This window comes from Cervus canadensis, chromosome 12 (assembly GCF_019320065.1).
Source record: "Cervus canadensis isolate Bull #8, Minnesota chromosome 12, ASM1932006v1, whole genome shotgun sequence".
Classification (NCBI taxonomy): Eukaryota; Metazoa; Chordata; class Mammalia; order Artiodactyla; family Cervidae; genus Cervus; species Cervus canadensis.
The window spans coordinates 49447940-49466978 of record NC_057397.1 but is presented as its reverse complement, the minus strand read 5'-3'; the positions used below and the strand labels follow the sequence as shown (position 1 = coordinate 49466978).

The 19039-nt window shown below is 33.2% G+C and overlaps 1 protein-coding gene across 1 annotated transcript in view; it reads right to left on the bottom strand.

Moving 5' to 3' along the window:
- Window positions 1-19039, bottom strand: part of CSMD3 (CUB and Sushi multiple domains 3) — a 1309925-nt gene that overhangs the window by 130221 nt on the left and 1160665 nt on the right. Inside the window, exons 39-41 of the mRNA XM_043483744.1 lie at window positions 10031-10149; window positions 8861-8930; window positions 3308-3424 (exon numbers count right to left, since the gene is read on the bottom strand). Of these exons, the coding sequence (XP_043339679.1) occupies window positions 3308-3424; window positions 8861-8930; window positions 10031-10149 (306 nt within the window). The remainder of the gene's footprint in view (window positions 1-3307; window positions 3425-8860; window positions 8931-10030; window positions 10150-19039) is intronic.

Sequence of the window (19039 nt, the reverse complement as noted above, 5' to 3'; positions counted from 1 at the left end):
TTTTATATATTAACATAATCAGATTTCACGACTGTGTTAGAAATTAGTCACATAAGGGGATAAATCAACTTCTCCAAAATATCATTTTGAGGCATGTAATTTTCAGTATGCTGTTTTAGTATTTTCTTGTCAGAAGATAAGGCCAAATGTTATATAATATTTGTGATAAAATCTAGGGGTCATTGTTATTTGCTATATTACAAAATAATTTCTTTATAAACATAACTAAAATATGGGATAGTGAAATGTCTTTGGGGTAGAAAAGATAAAAGTCTCATTGACATTGTTGTTCAATCACTCAGTCATGTCCGACTCTCTGTGACCCCATGGATGGCACCGGGCCAGGTTTCCCTGTCCTTCACCATCTTCTGGAGTTTGCTCAAACTCATGTCCTTTGAGTTGGTGACCTTAAAGAGGTATGTTCCCTTAATTCAATTAATATTCAGTTTTTATTGAATTTTATGTTTTGTTTTCACAGCTACCATTCTTCAACTTTTTAGTAACAAAATCTGACATTTTTTGTGTTTTCCTTTTGCAAGGCACTATTTTAAGTTTTTTATATGCTAACATTCCATGCTCGTGGTTTACTTGTGAGAATGAAGAAACTGAGGCACAGGGAAGCTCAACATTATGCTAGGCATACACAATATCCTAAAAGAACTGAAATTACAACTCAGATACTCTGGCTCTTGGGCTGTTGCTCTTAATAACTAGTGAGGTTTTCAAGTCAAGTCATATTTTGTTCCTGGAAACAGTTACATGCAAATCCTCTGATACATGTAAAAAGAATTCTATGAACAAATAAATTTGGGAAATACTGGAAATATGCTTTAAAATATTAAACATATTTCTGGATAAACAGAAAATCTTCTGAGAAGTTTGAACTTGATTATCTTAATATGTGAAGCTACAAGAAGTGCATATTTTTCTAAAAATTTCCCCAGAGTAATCTTTTCACACATTATCTTATCAAGAATATTTGCATAGACATGATAAGAAATATTTCAACTTTATATGCAGTCAATTTTCTTTTAATATTTATAAATTATTTGTTCAAATACATTAGAACCAATATTTGAGGTAACCAAAACTCAAAGAAAACAGTAGGAAAACTTAAATGTAATCAAATCAGAAACAGTTTCCTGTTTTTATTTCTAAAATAGAGAAAGAGATGCATATACTTTTTAATTTTTAATAAACTTAATTTTTAAAATAAAGGAAGCATTAACAAGAACTATGATGATATGACACTACTGAAAATATATCTAGTAATTTATTTTAAAATAATTCACTTATCTCCATAAGCAACATGGGATGAACCCGCTTAAGTAGCTAGTAAAAGATATAAGAATAAACATACTGTTTCAAATCTATTATTCATCTATTCACGTTCAGTCAAAAGGCATAGAATTTGAATATGACTTCAAATTAAAGGGTGTTCCCATGTTGGAGCCAAAATAATTATCATTAGAAAGTTCCACAGCATTCTTCTCTCAGTGACCTACTATTCTCCCCAAACTTCAACCAGTCACATAGTGCTCAAGTTTGTTGAATTTCTTTAGCTTTGTTATCTGCATTTTTCCATATGTTATTCTGTTTACCTACAATTTCTTTTGTGTTCCTCACAGCCTGACCCTCTTTTTTGGGCTTACTTATATTTAAAGCCACAGTTCAGGCATCACTTCCTCTGGTAAACCTTTTTTTGCATTTCCTGGACTAGGTTGGATGGATGTACTAAGCTTAATCCTGTACTCTTTTAATTTACTTCACTGCAATTGCATATTTGACTACTCATCTCCCCATCATGACTGTAACTCAACTGGGAAAAGGTGCATAGTCTGTTTTACCATGCGTTTATCCCTAGCACTTAGCAAAATACCTGGAGTATGATATGTACATACTCAGTATAGAATTCTAAAACTATGAGTTTCTATTAATTTATGTAAAACATTCTTAATGAATTACTATTCTGAGGCGATTGAGGCTTTTGGCTAAATGCATGCATGCAGGTAAGTCACCTCAGTTGTATCTGACTCTTTGCAACTCTATGGACCGTAGCCCACCAGACTCCTCTGTCAATGGGATTCTCCAGCCAAGAATACTGGAGTGGGTTGTCATGCCCTCCTCAAGGGGATCTTTCCAACCTAGGGATCAAAACCACACCTCTCACGTCTCCAGCACAGGCAGGTAGGTTCCTTACCACCAGTGTGACCTGGGAAACCATTGGGTAAATGAGGCATCTAATAAGTGAGTTGGGCTTCTCTGATAGCTCAGTTGGTAAAGAATCTGCCTGCAATGCAGGAGACCCTGGTTTGATTCCTAGGTTGGGAAGATCCGCTGGTGAATAGATAGGCTACCTACTCCAGCATTCTTGGGCTTCCCTTGTGTCTCAGCAAGTAAAGAATCCGCTTGCAATGCGGGAGACCTGGGCTTGATCCCTGGGTTGGGAAGATCTTCTGGAGAAGGGAAAGGCTACCCACTCCAGTATTCTGGCCAGGAGAATTCCATGGTTTGTCTAGTCATGGGGTCACAAAGAATCTGACACAACTGAGCGACTTTCACTTTCACTCTCAATAAGTGAGATAATACAGAATATCTTAACTCTAAACATACTAGGTTTGTATTTCAAGGAGTACGTACATGTTATTCTTCTGTGATTTAATGAATAAATCTATCCCTAATCTAACACTGCTATTTATACATCTATAGACTAGTGGGTAATGAAGTAGCTGCAAGAGAATATGTTAGTGATACAAGAGGGAAATAATTTATTATGAAATGTATTATACATATATTTAATGCTATATATATGAACACTGGGAATTATATTATTAGAATTAGAAAGGTATTTTACGTCAACATGGGTATTTAAATCTTACAGTAGAAAAACTATACTACTTTTAAAATGTATAAAACTTATTTATTTACAATGAATATGAGATTCAATAGATTATCAGAAAATAATTTTTCTATGTACTACTTGGCTACAATAAGCAGAAGAGAGTTACAAAAACAAAATACATGAAAATCATATTGCATTTATCATTACTACACACATCTAACTCAGGCTATATTCATATACATTGTCTGGAAAATATCATGGTTTTTCTATTTATCAACTACCTATAAAATTTTTAAATGCCCATATTCTTTCAATTATCCAAGAACTCAAAGTAAAGCACATGCAATCCCAAAGTAAACTATAATTTGTGAATATTTCATTAAGCTCTTACTGCACTTTGATATTTTTTAAAGGATGAATTAATAATATAAAAAACACTCTTTCATGTGTTTTTAATATACATACCAAAACCTACGGGCAGCTTTATTGTCCACGTGCAATCTAAACTGCTGGGGTAGTTTCCGGGAAACCCAGGGCTGAGGATCACACCACTGAAATCTGACATTGCGCCACCGCACTGAGCTGCAAGAGAACCGAGGTCCCACTTAAGCCAAAGTGCTGCATTGTGTTAAAAACAGACTGAAAGCATTTCAAGTGTGAATCAAGTCTCTGAGCTAAAACTGATACAAATTTGAATATTTTCAATCTAATTCACCACATACCAGTATTCAAATATAATCATTTGAGAAGGCACTTTGTAAAATACATAAAAGGATAATGTATTTCCTTCCTCAGCTATAAATACAAGCTAAATCAATTACTGCACAGAGAAGAGTAGCTCATGTGTAGTGAATACAATCAAACAAGAAGTACAGATCCTTTTCCATAGTGAGCAGTACATTTCTGATCCAAAGTACTTCTAGAAATGTTTTGATTCATTCAAAAGATGATACAATTTAGAATAAAATCAAGCCAGCAACACTCATTCTAAGTATTGTATTGAGGAGAGTTTCATTTCTCAATCTTTCCTCTTTTCCTCTTTTTGTGAGGAGGCTAGAGGTTTTTAAGTAAAATACTGGTTTCTGTTGATAATATGCAAGGGATTCACAGACTGTAAGATAAGGCCTCACTTTATCCTAAAATAATCTAGACAAAAGATAGGGGAGTATAACATGAGTAAAAAGATGCCCCCATATTTGAGAATTTTGGGATAAATTTATACTTTTTTAGAGTCCCTATTATACTGATTAGATGAGCTAACCATAAACTATAAGAACAGATAATTACCCAAGTTTTAATTTTTACATGCTTATATAGAATTATTTAACATGAAATAGAACAACTGCAGTCTAGAAGCTAATTCTTTCCTCTTAGTGTACATTTTTATCCTTTTGTCACAGAAGGACTAAAATACACATCTCAGTTGTTGGTTGAAGAATCAGGTTTCATGACTGCACATCAGGTTAAAAAGTTACCTTATAAGTACCCGTTACATCATTCACTTATTATTATGAAAGCAACAGATAGATATTCAAACTTCAGCTTATAGATCATAAAGACAAATTCAGTAGAAAGTTTATCAATGTTCTATGTGATATCAATAGCCAGTTTGATATCTATCTTTAGCTATGTGAGCTGAATAAATTATGTATTAAGCAGATTTTACGAAGGGGATATATATAACCTTGTAGTTAATCTGCATATCAACCTTTCTTTAAAAGTTGTAATTATCACTGTGTAATACACCTGTATATTTTCCATTCTTCGCAAATCTCAGCTCATCCACCTTTAAACCAGAGCAGTTTTCAACATATATAATAAACCATTAATGTTCACCAATTAATTTTCCTAAAATTTGATTATCCACATATATTTATTACACAATCTGATAATTGGGAATTATAGAGAAAATATTTTGGCCAATCAAAAGTACTTTTAAAGTTCCTGGAAAGAATGCAATTGTAGATTTGTTTTGCTTTATTCTGAATTTTAATTGAAAGAACACAAGGACTCTCTTTTGCTTTCTTGCCTTCACAATCTCAAGTGTTTGAGCTACTCGCTGTCCCTCTAATTCTGCTACTTTCCATCTCTTTAGAAATGATCTCAAAATCCTGTCCTCTGCATTGCCCACATTTCTAGAGTGTAAATCTCAAAATCAGAGAAAGAAGAAGGAAAGAATAAAAGAAAACAGATAGTGAAAGAGAAAGAAAAATAGCAACAAACCATGAAAACAAGAAGAATCCAAACACTGCATCTGACTTCGGCTCCACAGTCCTGCCTATTTTCTCAGTGACTCTGCAAACTCATGCACACCTAGGCCTTAATGACAACGTTATGCTTCACCAGCCGTTTCATAGGAGAATCTTTTGAGCCCCATTATATGCTTTTTTCTTAAGGACACAAACACAGCATAATCCTCCAAGATAAAATCATCTTTGATTTTTCCTTCAGATTTGTCTCTATTACCTAGAAATCTCAAGTGACTTTTCCTTCCTTCAACCATAATATCTGGCAGACTGTTTATTTTTCAGCTCATGAGATTGTAACCTTGAGACCTGATGACTACAGTTTTAAGGCATTCTCTGAATCAGCCTCTTGCCTTCAGTTTCTCCTTAAAAACTGGCCATGATATCAATTCTAACATTTTGTCAAATATAGTATAAGTTTACTGTCCAAAATTTATGAAACATAAAAATTGAGTAGAAAATAAATAACAGTGCTCTGGAATTCCACTACCCATAGATAACCTGTCTACCTTTATAATTCTTTATTTCTCTGCAGAAAAGCATACACTCATGCATGTGTGTTTATACACTACATACATAAAGAAAACAGGATCATACTGAAAATCACTTTAAGCCTTTTTATATTTGACTACATATTGTAAACTTTGTTCATGTTATTAAATATTCCAATATAATGTTCACTTCCCCTTTCCCCATTATTGGACCCTTAAGTTGTTGCATATTTTTCACTATAATACCACTGTGGACACCCTGTGTATTTCAGGTTTGGTGCTAATACTTTGATGTGTTCTCTCATTTCGTTCTCATAATGGACCTATTACTATTCCATACAGCAGATAAGCAAACAGAATAATACACTTGCCATACAAAGCTATTGCACCTTAGCTGAAATTCAAATGTAGATAAATTGGACATCAAAATATGACCAGTATTTAATACAGTTTCATACAAATTTAGTCTATATAAATTTAAAATTTCTAGTTTAATTTTATTGAAATATCACTTCCATCTAATTCTTCCCTTGTTAACAATATTCAATGGAATATAGATTTAATCAAAACACAATATTTACCTAAAAACTAAGCAATTTGTTAAGAGTAATAACCGAAGTTACTAATACAGCAAAATGGAAATTACCATATCATAACTGAGTGATATTTAAATTGATACAACTTTCTAAAACAATTTGAAGATATTTATCGAATTTTTAAATAGTTATACAATAACAAAATTAATCTACTCATGTAAGATCCTAAGTAAACAAAAGATATCTGCAAGAAGACATGTGAAGAACACTTAAAAAGAAATGTGTGTAAATGTGTAAATATGAACAAAAGGCGTATAAACGTATATCAAAAGGACAAAAAACTAGGCTAACAAAAGAGAATAACTATACAAATTAGACTATGCTATGTGCTGTACAGTCATTTAAAAAATAAAATTTTTGGAAACATGCTATGATGGAGAAAATGTTTCTAAGTGAATGTCAAGAAAGACATTATAAAAACTATACATACTGTAGAATCCCAAAACTTTAATTTGTTCACTATACCATATTTATTGGATATGTACTTAAGATATTAACTGTTCTTGGCAGTAAAGAACAGTAATGAACAAAAGACCAAAACTCTCTGGTTTCATATCAGCAAAATATATATATATTATTTTTATCTTTATCATCTCAATTTTATACTTAATTGGATATATACACACCCCATATTCATAACACATAAATGGTATTATCTGTATATATAAATTTTTATAATTACTATATGTATATATGCAATTTGTAATTGGTATTATATACATAAATTATTTATAATACCTAAAAAAATAAATCCTTCCAAAATTGTCATCCAAAGTCTGAATGCTTTTAATATTGTTTGTCAATAAAAGACATCTTTACTCAAACATTAATTTCCAGTACTCTATAAAAATTGTGCATATAGCACATACACATCACAGACTGAATTGTGTCCTCCCAATATTCATATGTTAAAGCCCTAACTCCCAAATGTGACTGCATTTGGAGATAAGTGATATCTCGTTTAAGGAGATCAGTTCAGTCGCTCAGTCGTCTCCGACTCTTTGCGACCCCATGGACTGCTCCCTGTCCATCACCAACTCCCGGAGCTTACTCAAACTCATGTCCATCGAGTTGGTGATGCCATCTAACCATCTCATCCTCTGTCGTCCCCTTCTCCTCCTGCCCTCAATCCCTCCCAGCATCAGGGTCTTTTCCAATGAGTCAGCTCTTCACATCAGGTGGCCAAAGTACTGGAGTTTCAACTTCAGCATCAGTCCTTCCAATGAACATCCAGGATTGATCTCCTTTAGGATGGACTAGTTGGATCTCCTTGCAGCCCAAGGGACTCTCCAGAGTCTTCTCCAACACCACAGTTCAGAAGCATCAATTCTTCGGCGCTCAGCCTTCTACACAGTCCAACTCTCACATTCATACATGACCACTGGAAAAACCATAGCCTTCACTAGACAGACCTTTGTTGGCAGAGTGATGTCTCTGCTTTTTAATATGCTGTCTAGGTTGGTCATAACTTTCCTTCGAAGGAGTAAGTGTCTTTTAAGTTCATGGCTGCAATCACCATCTGCAGTGATTTTGGAGCCCCAAGAAATAAAGTCTGACACTGTTAAAGTTAAATAAAGTCATGATGGTGGAGCGCTAATCTAATAGTACTGGTGTACTATCAGGGAGCTCCCTCACAATGAAAAGGCCGTGTCAAGATGTAGGGAGAAGATCATCTTCCACAAGTCAAGGAAAGAAATGCTCCAAAAATACAACCCTGCCAGCACCTTGACCTTGATCTTCTAGCTTCTAGAAATTTGGCAAAATAAATTTCTGTCGTTGAAGTCATTTAGTCTATAGCATTTTGTTACACTAGCCCAAGGAAACTAATATATTACAGGTTTGTTCACTGTACATTGGTAGGTATTTAGGTCACATCAATTCTTTTGCTTTTTTCCTACCTAGAAAGGGTAGTCTTCTTCATTCACTTAATTACATCTGCCATTCAATACCCTTTGTAAATTTTATTGACTGACTATATTTCCCAGTGACTTCAGTCAACACCATTCTCATCTTTCTTAAATTCCATCAGGTAGTCAATGGCATTAAATACTAAATCACTCTCCTATTTCATTTCATTTATTTCTACAACTCTAAATGGTAAACAAATGTTTTAATGATGGAGATCATAACTCACACTTTCTTTTCATACTCTACAGAGCCCAGCATATTAATGGTGGCATACAGACACCAGAAATTAAAAAAAGTGAAAAAAATTTAAGGTGGATAGAAATAATTGGAAGCTGCATTAAATTAGGGTAAATATTTGGGCTCAAATTTCAAAGTCTCAAGTGTTCTTTTGATACATCATACATCTCATGGGATGTCATGCTTCCTTTGGTAGACTCTCGCTTTCTTACCTATTTTGGCTCAAGAGTAAGCAATAGAATATTTACTTGTTTTTCTGAACTATGAGTATGAGTAGTTCTACAACATTATACTGAGAAAACTCTCTGGGAATCAGAAAACCTAATACTGTTTCTCAATTTTTAGTTTAAAGCCATACATTGATAATTAAGTTGGGACCAAAAAAGGTAAAACTTTAAAATTAAAAAAAAATTGAAACATTTATCTGGGAATATAATTTCCATAAAACCTGCAAAAGGCAAACTTTATGTTCAAAAAAACAACATATACAAGGTGTATCTTTAAAATATCTAATAAATAATTTACAGTTCTTTAACTCACCCAAACAAATTGGGATTGGATAATTCCATCTTCTTACAGGTCCAGGCATGCATGTAATATGAGAATGGCCCTATATAAACAAGACAGTGCAGTTCAGTACACATTTTTAAAAGTCTAAATATAACACAGGATAGTGAATGATACTTAGGAAAACAATATATTGCATTGTAATATTTTTAATACTATTGGAAATCTTTGTGTGACTTAAAACAAGAAAGGTAATTATATACACTTGTATTAAAATGTAAAAAAATAACAAGATTTTGGTAGAAAAATTAAGACTCTATATCACATTAAAATTGTGGTTTTAACATTGTTTTACCAAAACATGTTCTACTAAGGTACTGCAATAGTTACACAAAGGAAATGGCCAGATACATAGTGGTTTATAATAAAGTGCTGTAATATTCAAGGTGCGATAGACAAAAAATGATTATAAAATTCTTCTATAAAAATATGAAAAGTCAACTAAGGTATATTAAATTTATATAGAGTCCAGAAAAACTTAATGTTTTACTTAGACCAATAATTTGGGATACAAGTTTAAAAACTATAAATCATTCATTTTTAATTTTATTTCCTCTAAGGAATTTATTGATTTAACATGTGAAATAGTTTCTTTCTCATTCTTCTTTTCTTAATTTCTTAATAGGTCTATGCTTTAGGGAGATTTTTATGAGGCCATAAATTCAGACCCTTTAAAAAACTTGCAAAGAGTATTAATATAAATACATAAATTGAGAATTTACATTGTAACTCCCTAGTTTTAGTAAAACTTATCTGTAGTCATTTTTTTTTACGGATCTGGGGAATTTATTATCATGGAAGCTTTATTTAATGCTTTAAGTAGCACTTTCATTTTTATTTGCAAATTCTAAAAATCTGGGAGTTCAATTTTTACATCCTATGTGTACAGAGAGAAAAGTAAACATTTATTTTGATTCCAAAATCATTTTTGATTGCTTACAAACGAAACAAATTTAGTCCATTCCAGCAATTTCTCTCACAAATACCTCATTGACAAATTGAATACCTTTTGATTTAATAATGTTAAATTATGCAGCCTGAGATCAGTATTGTTTTATACCTTCTGTATTATTAATCATTAATTCGCTAAAATATTCTCAAAGGGTAATGGAATTCAAAGCTAAAATTTTAAAATAGACCTACCTGAAGAGAATAGCCTTGATCACACTGAAAGGATACTACATCACCAACCATGTATCTGTCTCCAATTTTAATCCCACTGCTAGGAGTCTGTGGTTCAGGACAGGAATCCAAACCAATAGCTAAGAATAATTAGCAGTAAAATGTAACTTTCAAATGATGAATGCTTAAATCATGCCTAAATTACCAAAATTGAATATTGATGCTATTAAAACTAGATTTACACTGAGACATTAAGGATATTCTGTGAATAAGATTCAACTGTATATGGTTAGAGCAATGTTTTAGGAACTACGCCATAGAGCTATTTGAATTTTCATGGCACCAACCATTAATTAGCTGTGTGATTATACCTAAAATTTCTTTAATTCTCAGCCTAAACATGTTCTGTGAAACAAGTAAAAATTCCTAAAAAGAAACTTGCTAAATAAAAATAATAACTTATTGTGATAATAAAATGGAATTATATTTGTAAAACATTCTAAGTAAAATGACTAAAAAAATATTTGCTATTTTGTCCATATCACTTGGTACCTTTTTCTGAAATGGAGATGATAATTCAAAACACTTCCATTATTTTTACATTAACAACTTATTTTTCAATATAAAAAATAAAAGCATACTAAAAGTAAAATGTATTTCTAAAGTGTTTCATTTAGTTTAGCATTTTTATTGAAGTATAGTTGACTTACAATATTGTGTGTTAATTTATGCTGTATAGCAAAGTGATTCAGTTATTATATATATATATATATATATAAAATACATATTTATATATATACACTTTTTAATATTATCTTCCTGTATGGTTTATCAAAGGATATTGAATACAGTTCTCTGTGCTATACATCAGGATCTTTTGTTTATCCATTCTTTATAAAATAGTTTACATCTACAAACCTCAAATTGCTACTCTGTCCATCCTATCCTCCCTCCCTCTTGGCAACTACAAGTCTGTTATCCATGTCAGTCTGTTTCTGCTTCATAGATAAGTTCTTTTGTGTCATATTTTAGGTTTTACATATAAGTGGTGTCATACAGTATTTGTCTTTTTCTGACTTACTTCACTTAGTATGATAATCTCTAGGTTGATCCATATTCCTGCAAATGGCCTTATTTCTAAAATTATTCATTTGAGCATTTAAATGCTCAAAAATTGTTTGATGTTTTTGCTTAAACATGTGAATATATTACTATTAAAACTCTTTTTATCTTCAATAAAAGCCAATGTTTGTTATCTATTTCTCTATAGTTTACATTTTGAACTAATCTAATATATATCTGACGGCTTCCCAGGTGGAGCTAGTGGTAAAGAACCTGTCTGCCAATGCAGGAGGGATAAGAGACCCAGGTTCAATCCTTGGGTCAGGAAGATCCCCTGGAGGAGGAAATGGCTACCCACTCCAGTACTCTTTCCTACAGAAACCCATGGACAGAGGAGCCTGGTGGGCTATGGTCCACAGGGTTGCAAAGAGTTGAATATGTCTGAAGCAACTTAGCATGCATGCAATACATATCTGAATGGATGAGAGGAAGCAGTCACCACTTCAAAATCATTATGTGTGTGTGTGTTTATAGTCATTATAAATATTCACTGTATATAATCATTTATTAAAAAAGCATTAAAACCTAAATTCTAAAGAATAACAATACTTTGGCCACCTTATGTAAAGAGCTGACTCACTGGAAAAGACCCTGATGCTGTGAAAGATTTAGGGCAGGAGGAGAAGGGGGCAACAGAGGATGAGCTGGCTGGATGGCATCAACAATTCAGGAAAGCAACTCCAGGAGATAGTGAAGGACAGGGAAGTCTGGCATGCCATGGTCCATGAGGTCACAAAGAGTTGGACATGACTTAGTGACTGAATAACAACAAAAAGTATGACAATATCATATAGATTCTTTCACTCCTTGACCATGTTATTTCTCTCTGATATATGCCATCTTACATAACACCACCCTATCTATCATCTTTGTTGCATTTGACATAAATTAACAATGAATAATTATGTAATCAGTTGTTCAATATTTATCCTCTTCTGAGAATATAAATTCCATAAGGGTGACTTAAAGTACACAGTCTTAAGGAAGCACTCAATAAACATTTTTCATAAAGATGAATGAATAGAATAAAAAAGAAAGAGCATCCTATTATATTTCTTAATAAATACAAATGTCTCTCTCTGCAAATGGAAGAAACTTTATCTAAGAACATAATGGTGAGAGTAGCTACAAATTAAAGGATGGAAAATTAAATAAAAGCAGTGACTTGATAGAGTTGTGGCTAGATTGGAAAGTAAGGTAGTAAAGACGAGGAGTAAACTGGTCATTTAGGAATGCACTTGAGGTACTCCGAAAGGAGACTGAGTCATGTGGACCAGAATTTCAATGCTGGTGTCACAATTAGCTAGGTCTCTAAACATATGTCAAGCTCCATGTTTCTTGATCTTTTGTAATCTTGAATTTATAGAACCAGGAAAGTTAAGTTATCATTAAATTGTGACCTACTTTTAAAATTTTAAGAGTTAACGTCTCACTTTCCATATAACTTTTGAAATCCAAGAAAAGACAAAAATGGTGTTACATTTACTCTCATCTCCATTCAACACCCACTAATGAGTCTTATACATTAAATTCATCTGATTTCATAGAAAGCTTTCTAAGAATGATTAACCAAATGAACAGTTATGATGTAAACATATACATCTGGCCAATATGGTTTCACTTTCCTTTTCAGTTCATTTCAGTTCAGTTCAGTCGCTCAGTCTGTGTCTGACTCTTTGCGACCCTATGGACTGCAGCATGCCAGGCCTCACCAACTCCCAGAGTCTACTTTAGAACAAGGAAAAGTAGTGTATTGGATGTTCTGAACAGTACATTTATTATCCTTTACCATTAAGGTCAGTTTTGTGATCATTTTTGCTAAGAAGGCTAAATTCAGTACATGTTCATTTCTCTTTTCTTTCTATCAAGTACTCCAGTCAGGTCATATACATAGAAAACTACTAATTTCCACAAGTGTTGATTTTCTCCTCTGTGAGGATAAAGAAAATAGTGCACAGTGATGCCACAAAATAATGAGACTCGTTTTTAAGAGAGATTTTCTTTTCCATAATGTATGTAGATATAGCAAAATATTTATCAAAGAGTTTTAACTTAAAACATGATATAAACTCTATAGACTATACAATAACAATTTTGTATGTTAAAAATTCATATATGCAGATAATCATAGAGAAAAATGACCAAAAGGAAATATGTGAAATATTAGCAGTAGTTAAGATTCTTGATATGAAATTATTGGTGATTTTTATACACTTTCTTATATATTACTGCATTTCTAAAACTTATATAATGGAATGCAAATAATAACATCACTTATCTAGTAGATGGATGTATCTTTCCTTTTCCCTGATGCCGGGAAAGATTGAAGGCAGGAGGAGAAGAGGGTGACAGAGGATGACATGGTTGGATGGCATCATTGACTCAATGGATATGAGTTTGAGCAAACTCTGGGAGACAATAAAGGACAGGGAAACCTGGCGTACTACATTCCATGGAGTCACAAAGAGTCAGACATGACTGAGCAACTGAATAACAATAAAATCTAGTAGATAAATTAGAATTAGTAGGGAATTTGGGGGTATAAAAACATATTGCCTTCTACTTTCCTAGAAAAGCTTGAGTTTGACCCCCTAATCTGTTTAATAAGATTGTCTCAGGGAAGGAAATAAGGTAATGAAGGAATTAGATAAGAAAGAGAAGTCATATATTGACAACCCCTCTCATTTTTTTCTTTTTGCATTCAATTATTTTACATGCACTAAAGAAAATAAAACAGAAATATCTTTAAAAAACTGCAGTTCATATTTTTAAGTCATTTTTTTAATTTACAAAACTGAGTGATTAAACTCAGTAGTTTAAAAATGTCTTCTTTATTATTTTTCATTGCTTTCTAAGTAACAATACCAGTAGGTTATTTGCAGGAATCAACAAAGAAAAGGTATTTGTAAAATGTTTCAAACAGCTCTCTCCTGCTTAACTAAGCTTAGCCAATCAACATACTGAGTCATTTTCATCTTTATGAGTATAAATTTTGTAAAATTGTGTCTTTGGCAATCAAAGATGCTTTTTGAATGAACTTTTTTAATGGGAATTGGTTCAATGAATTAGGTGCTATAGCCAAAAGCAAATAAAATGAGTACAGGGAAAAATCCACATCAAAAATTGCACAGAATTAATTATATCTGCTGTTAAATTACTGTGGGCAGTTACCCTGACTGAAAACATTAAAACCTCAGTCCAATTTTCAAAATGTATTTATAAACAAAAATATTCTTTCTAATTTTGTTCACAAAGCAATCTGAAGGAGAAAATGGTGTAAGTCATAACATTTGTATTTGATCATTTTGAATATATACATATATAGTATTCCATAATGATTTTAATGAGTCCTTAATGCAATGAGAGAGGGAGAAAGGGAGAAGAAGGAAGTTTAATTATTGCTAAGACTTCCAGCAACACTGTTATGTAAAAAGAAAAAAATAACACTTCATGAATTTGACATGACAATCCATGTACAAATTTTTTGAAAATAACCAAAAACCCAGGATTTATATTCTGCAAATGCAAGTGACTTAAGATACACAGGTTCCATCCCTGGGTCAGGAAGATCCCCTGGAGGAGGGCATGGCAACCCACTCCAGTATTCTTGCCTGGAGAATACCCTGTGGACAGAGAAGCCTGGCGGGCTACAGTCCATAGGGCTGCAAAAAATCGGACATGACTGAAGTGACTTAGCGCGCATGCAAGAGAAATCAACAGAAACTGAACCATATGTCTTTGGACCAGTGCTTGTATTCAATGATAGTGAAGATCTTATTTTAAAAATACTGCAGGTCTTCAATATGAAATTTTTCTTTAAATAATGGATACAAAATAACTATTATTTCTAGGTTTATACCATATTTAATGATTTTTAATATAATTATCACTTGGCATTTAATATTTATCATTATAAGATAATGGTTTGAGAATAATGTAGAAGTTGGTGATAACGGATGAATTCAATATGAGCTGGGCTACTAGTTGAAGGTCTTGGAGAAATCAGCAATGATAAGTATACAGACTTTTTCAACAGAATGTACCTTGTATTAACCAATCTACTAAACAAAATTTGTCACATATTATTATGTAACATGTACATGTATATTTTAACTCTGTTTATTTAACTTATATGCAGAGTACATCATGAGAAACGCTGGGCTGCATGAAGCACAAGCTGGAATCAAGATTGCCGGGAAAAATATCAATAACCTCAGATATGCAGATGACACCACCCTTATGGCAGAATGTGAAGAGGAACTAAAAAGCCTCTTGACGAAAGTGAAAGAGGAGAGTGAAAAAGTTGGCTTAAAGCTTAACATTCAGAAAACTAAGATCATGGCATCTGGTCCCATCACTTCATGGGAAATAGATGGGGAGACAGTGGAAACAGTGTCAGACTTTATTTTTTTGGGCTCCAAAATCACTGCAGGTGGTGATTGCAGCCATGAAATTAAAAGACGCCTACTCCTTGGAAGGAAAGTGATGACCAACCTAGATAGCATATTAAAAGGCAGAGACATTACTTTGCCAACAAAGGTCCATCTGGTCAAGGCTATGGTTTTTCCAGTGGTCATGTATGGATGTGAGTGTTGGACTGTGAAGAAAGCTGAGCACCGAAAAACTGCTGCTTCTGAACTGTGGTGTTGGAGAAGACTCTTGAGAGTCCCTTGGACTGCAAGGAGATCCAACCAGTCCATCCTAAAGGAGATCAGTTCTGGGTGTTCATTGGAAGGACCAATGCTGAAGCTGAACTCCAGTACTTTGGCCACCTTATGGGAAGAGCTGACTCATTGGAAAAGACCCTGATGCTGGGAGGGATTGAGGGCAGGAGGAGAAGGGGATGACACAGGATGAGATGGCTGGATGGCATCACCAACTCGATGGGCATGGGTTTGGGTAGACTCCAGGAGTTGGTGATGGACAGGGAGGCCTGGCGTGCTGCGATTCATGGGGTCGCAAAGAGTCGGACACGACTGAGCGACTGAACGGAACGGAACTGAACTGAACCAACACTGATGCAATTAACGGCATTCCACGCACTAGGAACATTTTCCCTAGCAACAAATACATTTATGCAAGACATACAATTATAACCAGAATCACATATGTTTAAAATACACACACACACACACACATGCAAACTGATGAATAGATTCCCACCTTCTAGTGCTCTTGTGGATCAGTAAACAGAAAGAATGTGAACAATGTTGGAAAAAATATACTAACTCAGAGCATCTACATCTATTTACATGGCGACTGAAACAGAACTTGAGTACCCCTAACCACACTAGTCCACATGACTATCAAACCAGAACACCAGTACAGTGTCCAACACAAAGAATGATGCAGCTTCATGTCAACTTACGATTGCTCATATCGGAAAATAGAAAAATGTAAATCAGACTTTTTTAATAAGTGTTTTAGCTTATCTTGATTAAGCAGAGAAAGCCGTATCCTATAACTCTGGAACTCTGGTATAAATATTTGCCTTAGATGGGCTTTCCAAGGTTTCTAGGCAAACGTGTCTTCTGCCTGCCTTCTTTCTCTTCAATGTCTCTCTTTTGTTATTAACAGAAGGAAAAACTGATTTTTAAAAAATCTTTTTATTACTATTGGCTATCTCATTATATATCAGGTAATTTAATAGCATAACATTAATATATCAACATCTCAGAAAAATGTAATTGAGAATATTTTCAAATTTATATTTATTATCTCACTTTGTGTGTAACTTAGAAAATTTACCCTGATTTGTGGAACAACTACAACCTCTAAGAGAGTAGAAATTGAAATACTAATAAATACACTCATGAAGGTAATCAAAAGGTACAACTTTCCAGTTATAAGATAAATGAGTGTAATGTAACTAGGGGTGAAACATATGACATGATGGCTATAGTTAACACTTTTCTATGATATATGTTTGTTAAGAGAGTAGATCTTAAAGGTTCATTACAAGGAGAAATGCTTTCTTCCCTTTCTTTTTACTGTATCTATATGAAATGATAGATGTTAACTAAACCTATTGTATTAATCATTTCACAACATATATAAATTGAACCACCTTTTCTGTATACCTTAAATAGTGATGTATGTCAACTATTTCTCAATAAAGCTGGAAAAAGATTTTTTAAAGTATTTGCAGACCAAAAGGTAGAAATATTAATCTCTGTTTTCTAGAATTTTATTACTCAAAATCAAATGTTTTTTCATCTATGGAAATCAAAGATTAGAATAGATGTAAAAATGGGATTCTAAATAATTTTTGTCTGCTATAGAATATTTCTTCTGAATTATGTATCTGGAATACGTATTAAGAGAACACTGAATTTATAGTCAGTTTTTTATTGATTATTATAGTTTGTCTAACCTCTAAATCCTAACTGGCAAATAAATAACTTTGAGAAGACATTTAACCCATTTCTAATCCTTTGGAAAATAGTCTTCAAAGTCACCTTGGAAGACAAGTATGTAATCCTAAATTCAAAAGTTTCCAGAAAGGATTACATAATCCTTCAATAACTTTTAACAGCTTTTACTGGCAGAAAAAAATCTTTACCCAAACTGAACTTTTCTTCATGAATCTCTTGAATTCTCTTCAAAATTCCTACAGAACATCCTTAGTCTGTTGACTAGGCCTATGCTCAGTGTTCCAGTATGGTAGGCAGGATTTTTACTACCATTATGTTATACTTGCAAATATGTTATGTTACACGGCAAAACGAATTTGTGGATAAAATTAAGAAGGCTAATAAGCTGACTATAAAATATAAAGATTACTGAGTGATTATTGGATGATTACATACATATAAATGTTGTATCCATCTACCATTTTTTTTCTTATGTTGCAAGTAGCACCAAATGAACCTTTCATATGTTTCATTCTTTTTTTTTCAATTGGAGTATAATTGGTTTACAATGTTTTGTTAATTTCTGCTGTACAACAATGTAGATCAGCTATAAATGTATAAATCCCCTTCCTCTTGAGCCTCCATCTCACCCACACCTCCTATCCTATCCCTCTAGGTCATCACAGAGCACTGGGCTGAGCTCCCTGTGTTATTCAGCAGCTTCTTACTATCTATTTTACACAAGGTACTGTATATATGTCAATACTACGCTTTCAATTTGTCCCACTCTTTCCTTCCCCCACTATGTCAACAAGTCTGTTCTCTACATCTGTGTCTCTATTCTTGCACTGTAAGTAGGTTAATCCATGCTACCATGCTTATAGATTCTATATATATGCATTAATATATGGTATTTGTTTTTCTCTTTCTGACTTACTTCCACTGTGTATGATAGACTCTAGGTTCACCCACATCACTATGAAAGACCCAATTTCATTCCTTTTTATGGCTGAGTAATATTTCACTGTATATATGTACTACAACTTCTTTATCCATTTATCTCTCAATGGACATTTAGGTTGCTTTCATGTCCTGGCTACTGTAAATAATGCTGCAGTGAACAGTGTGGTACATGTGTCTTTTTAAATTGTGGATTTCTCAGAGTATATGTCCAGTAGTGGGATTGCTGCATCATATGGTAGTTTTATTCCTAGTTTCCATTTGTATGGAAACACAAAAGACCCTGAATATCCAAAACAAACATGAGTGAGTTTCATTCTTGAAAGCTTGTCCCTAAACTGGTACTATCATTAGTTAAATTAGGAAGTATTTTTGGTTCCTAGATCCCACTACAAGGTGTGCTGTTTAATATTACAGATAAATACAAGTAATTATGTTGATCTTTGTTTAATTCCATGTCTAAGTTCTAAAAATCAAACAAAAAGTCTAAAAAATTAATCAGCTTGCCAAAGAAATTAAGAAAAACTATGATCATATACAAAGAGATATGATCTAAAGTAAAAATCGAAACACCAAAACATGATAATCATCCTCT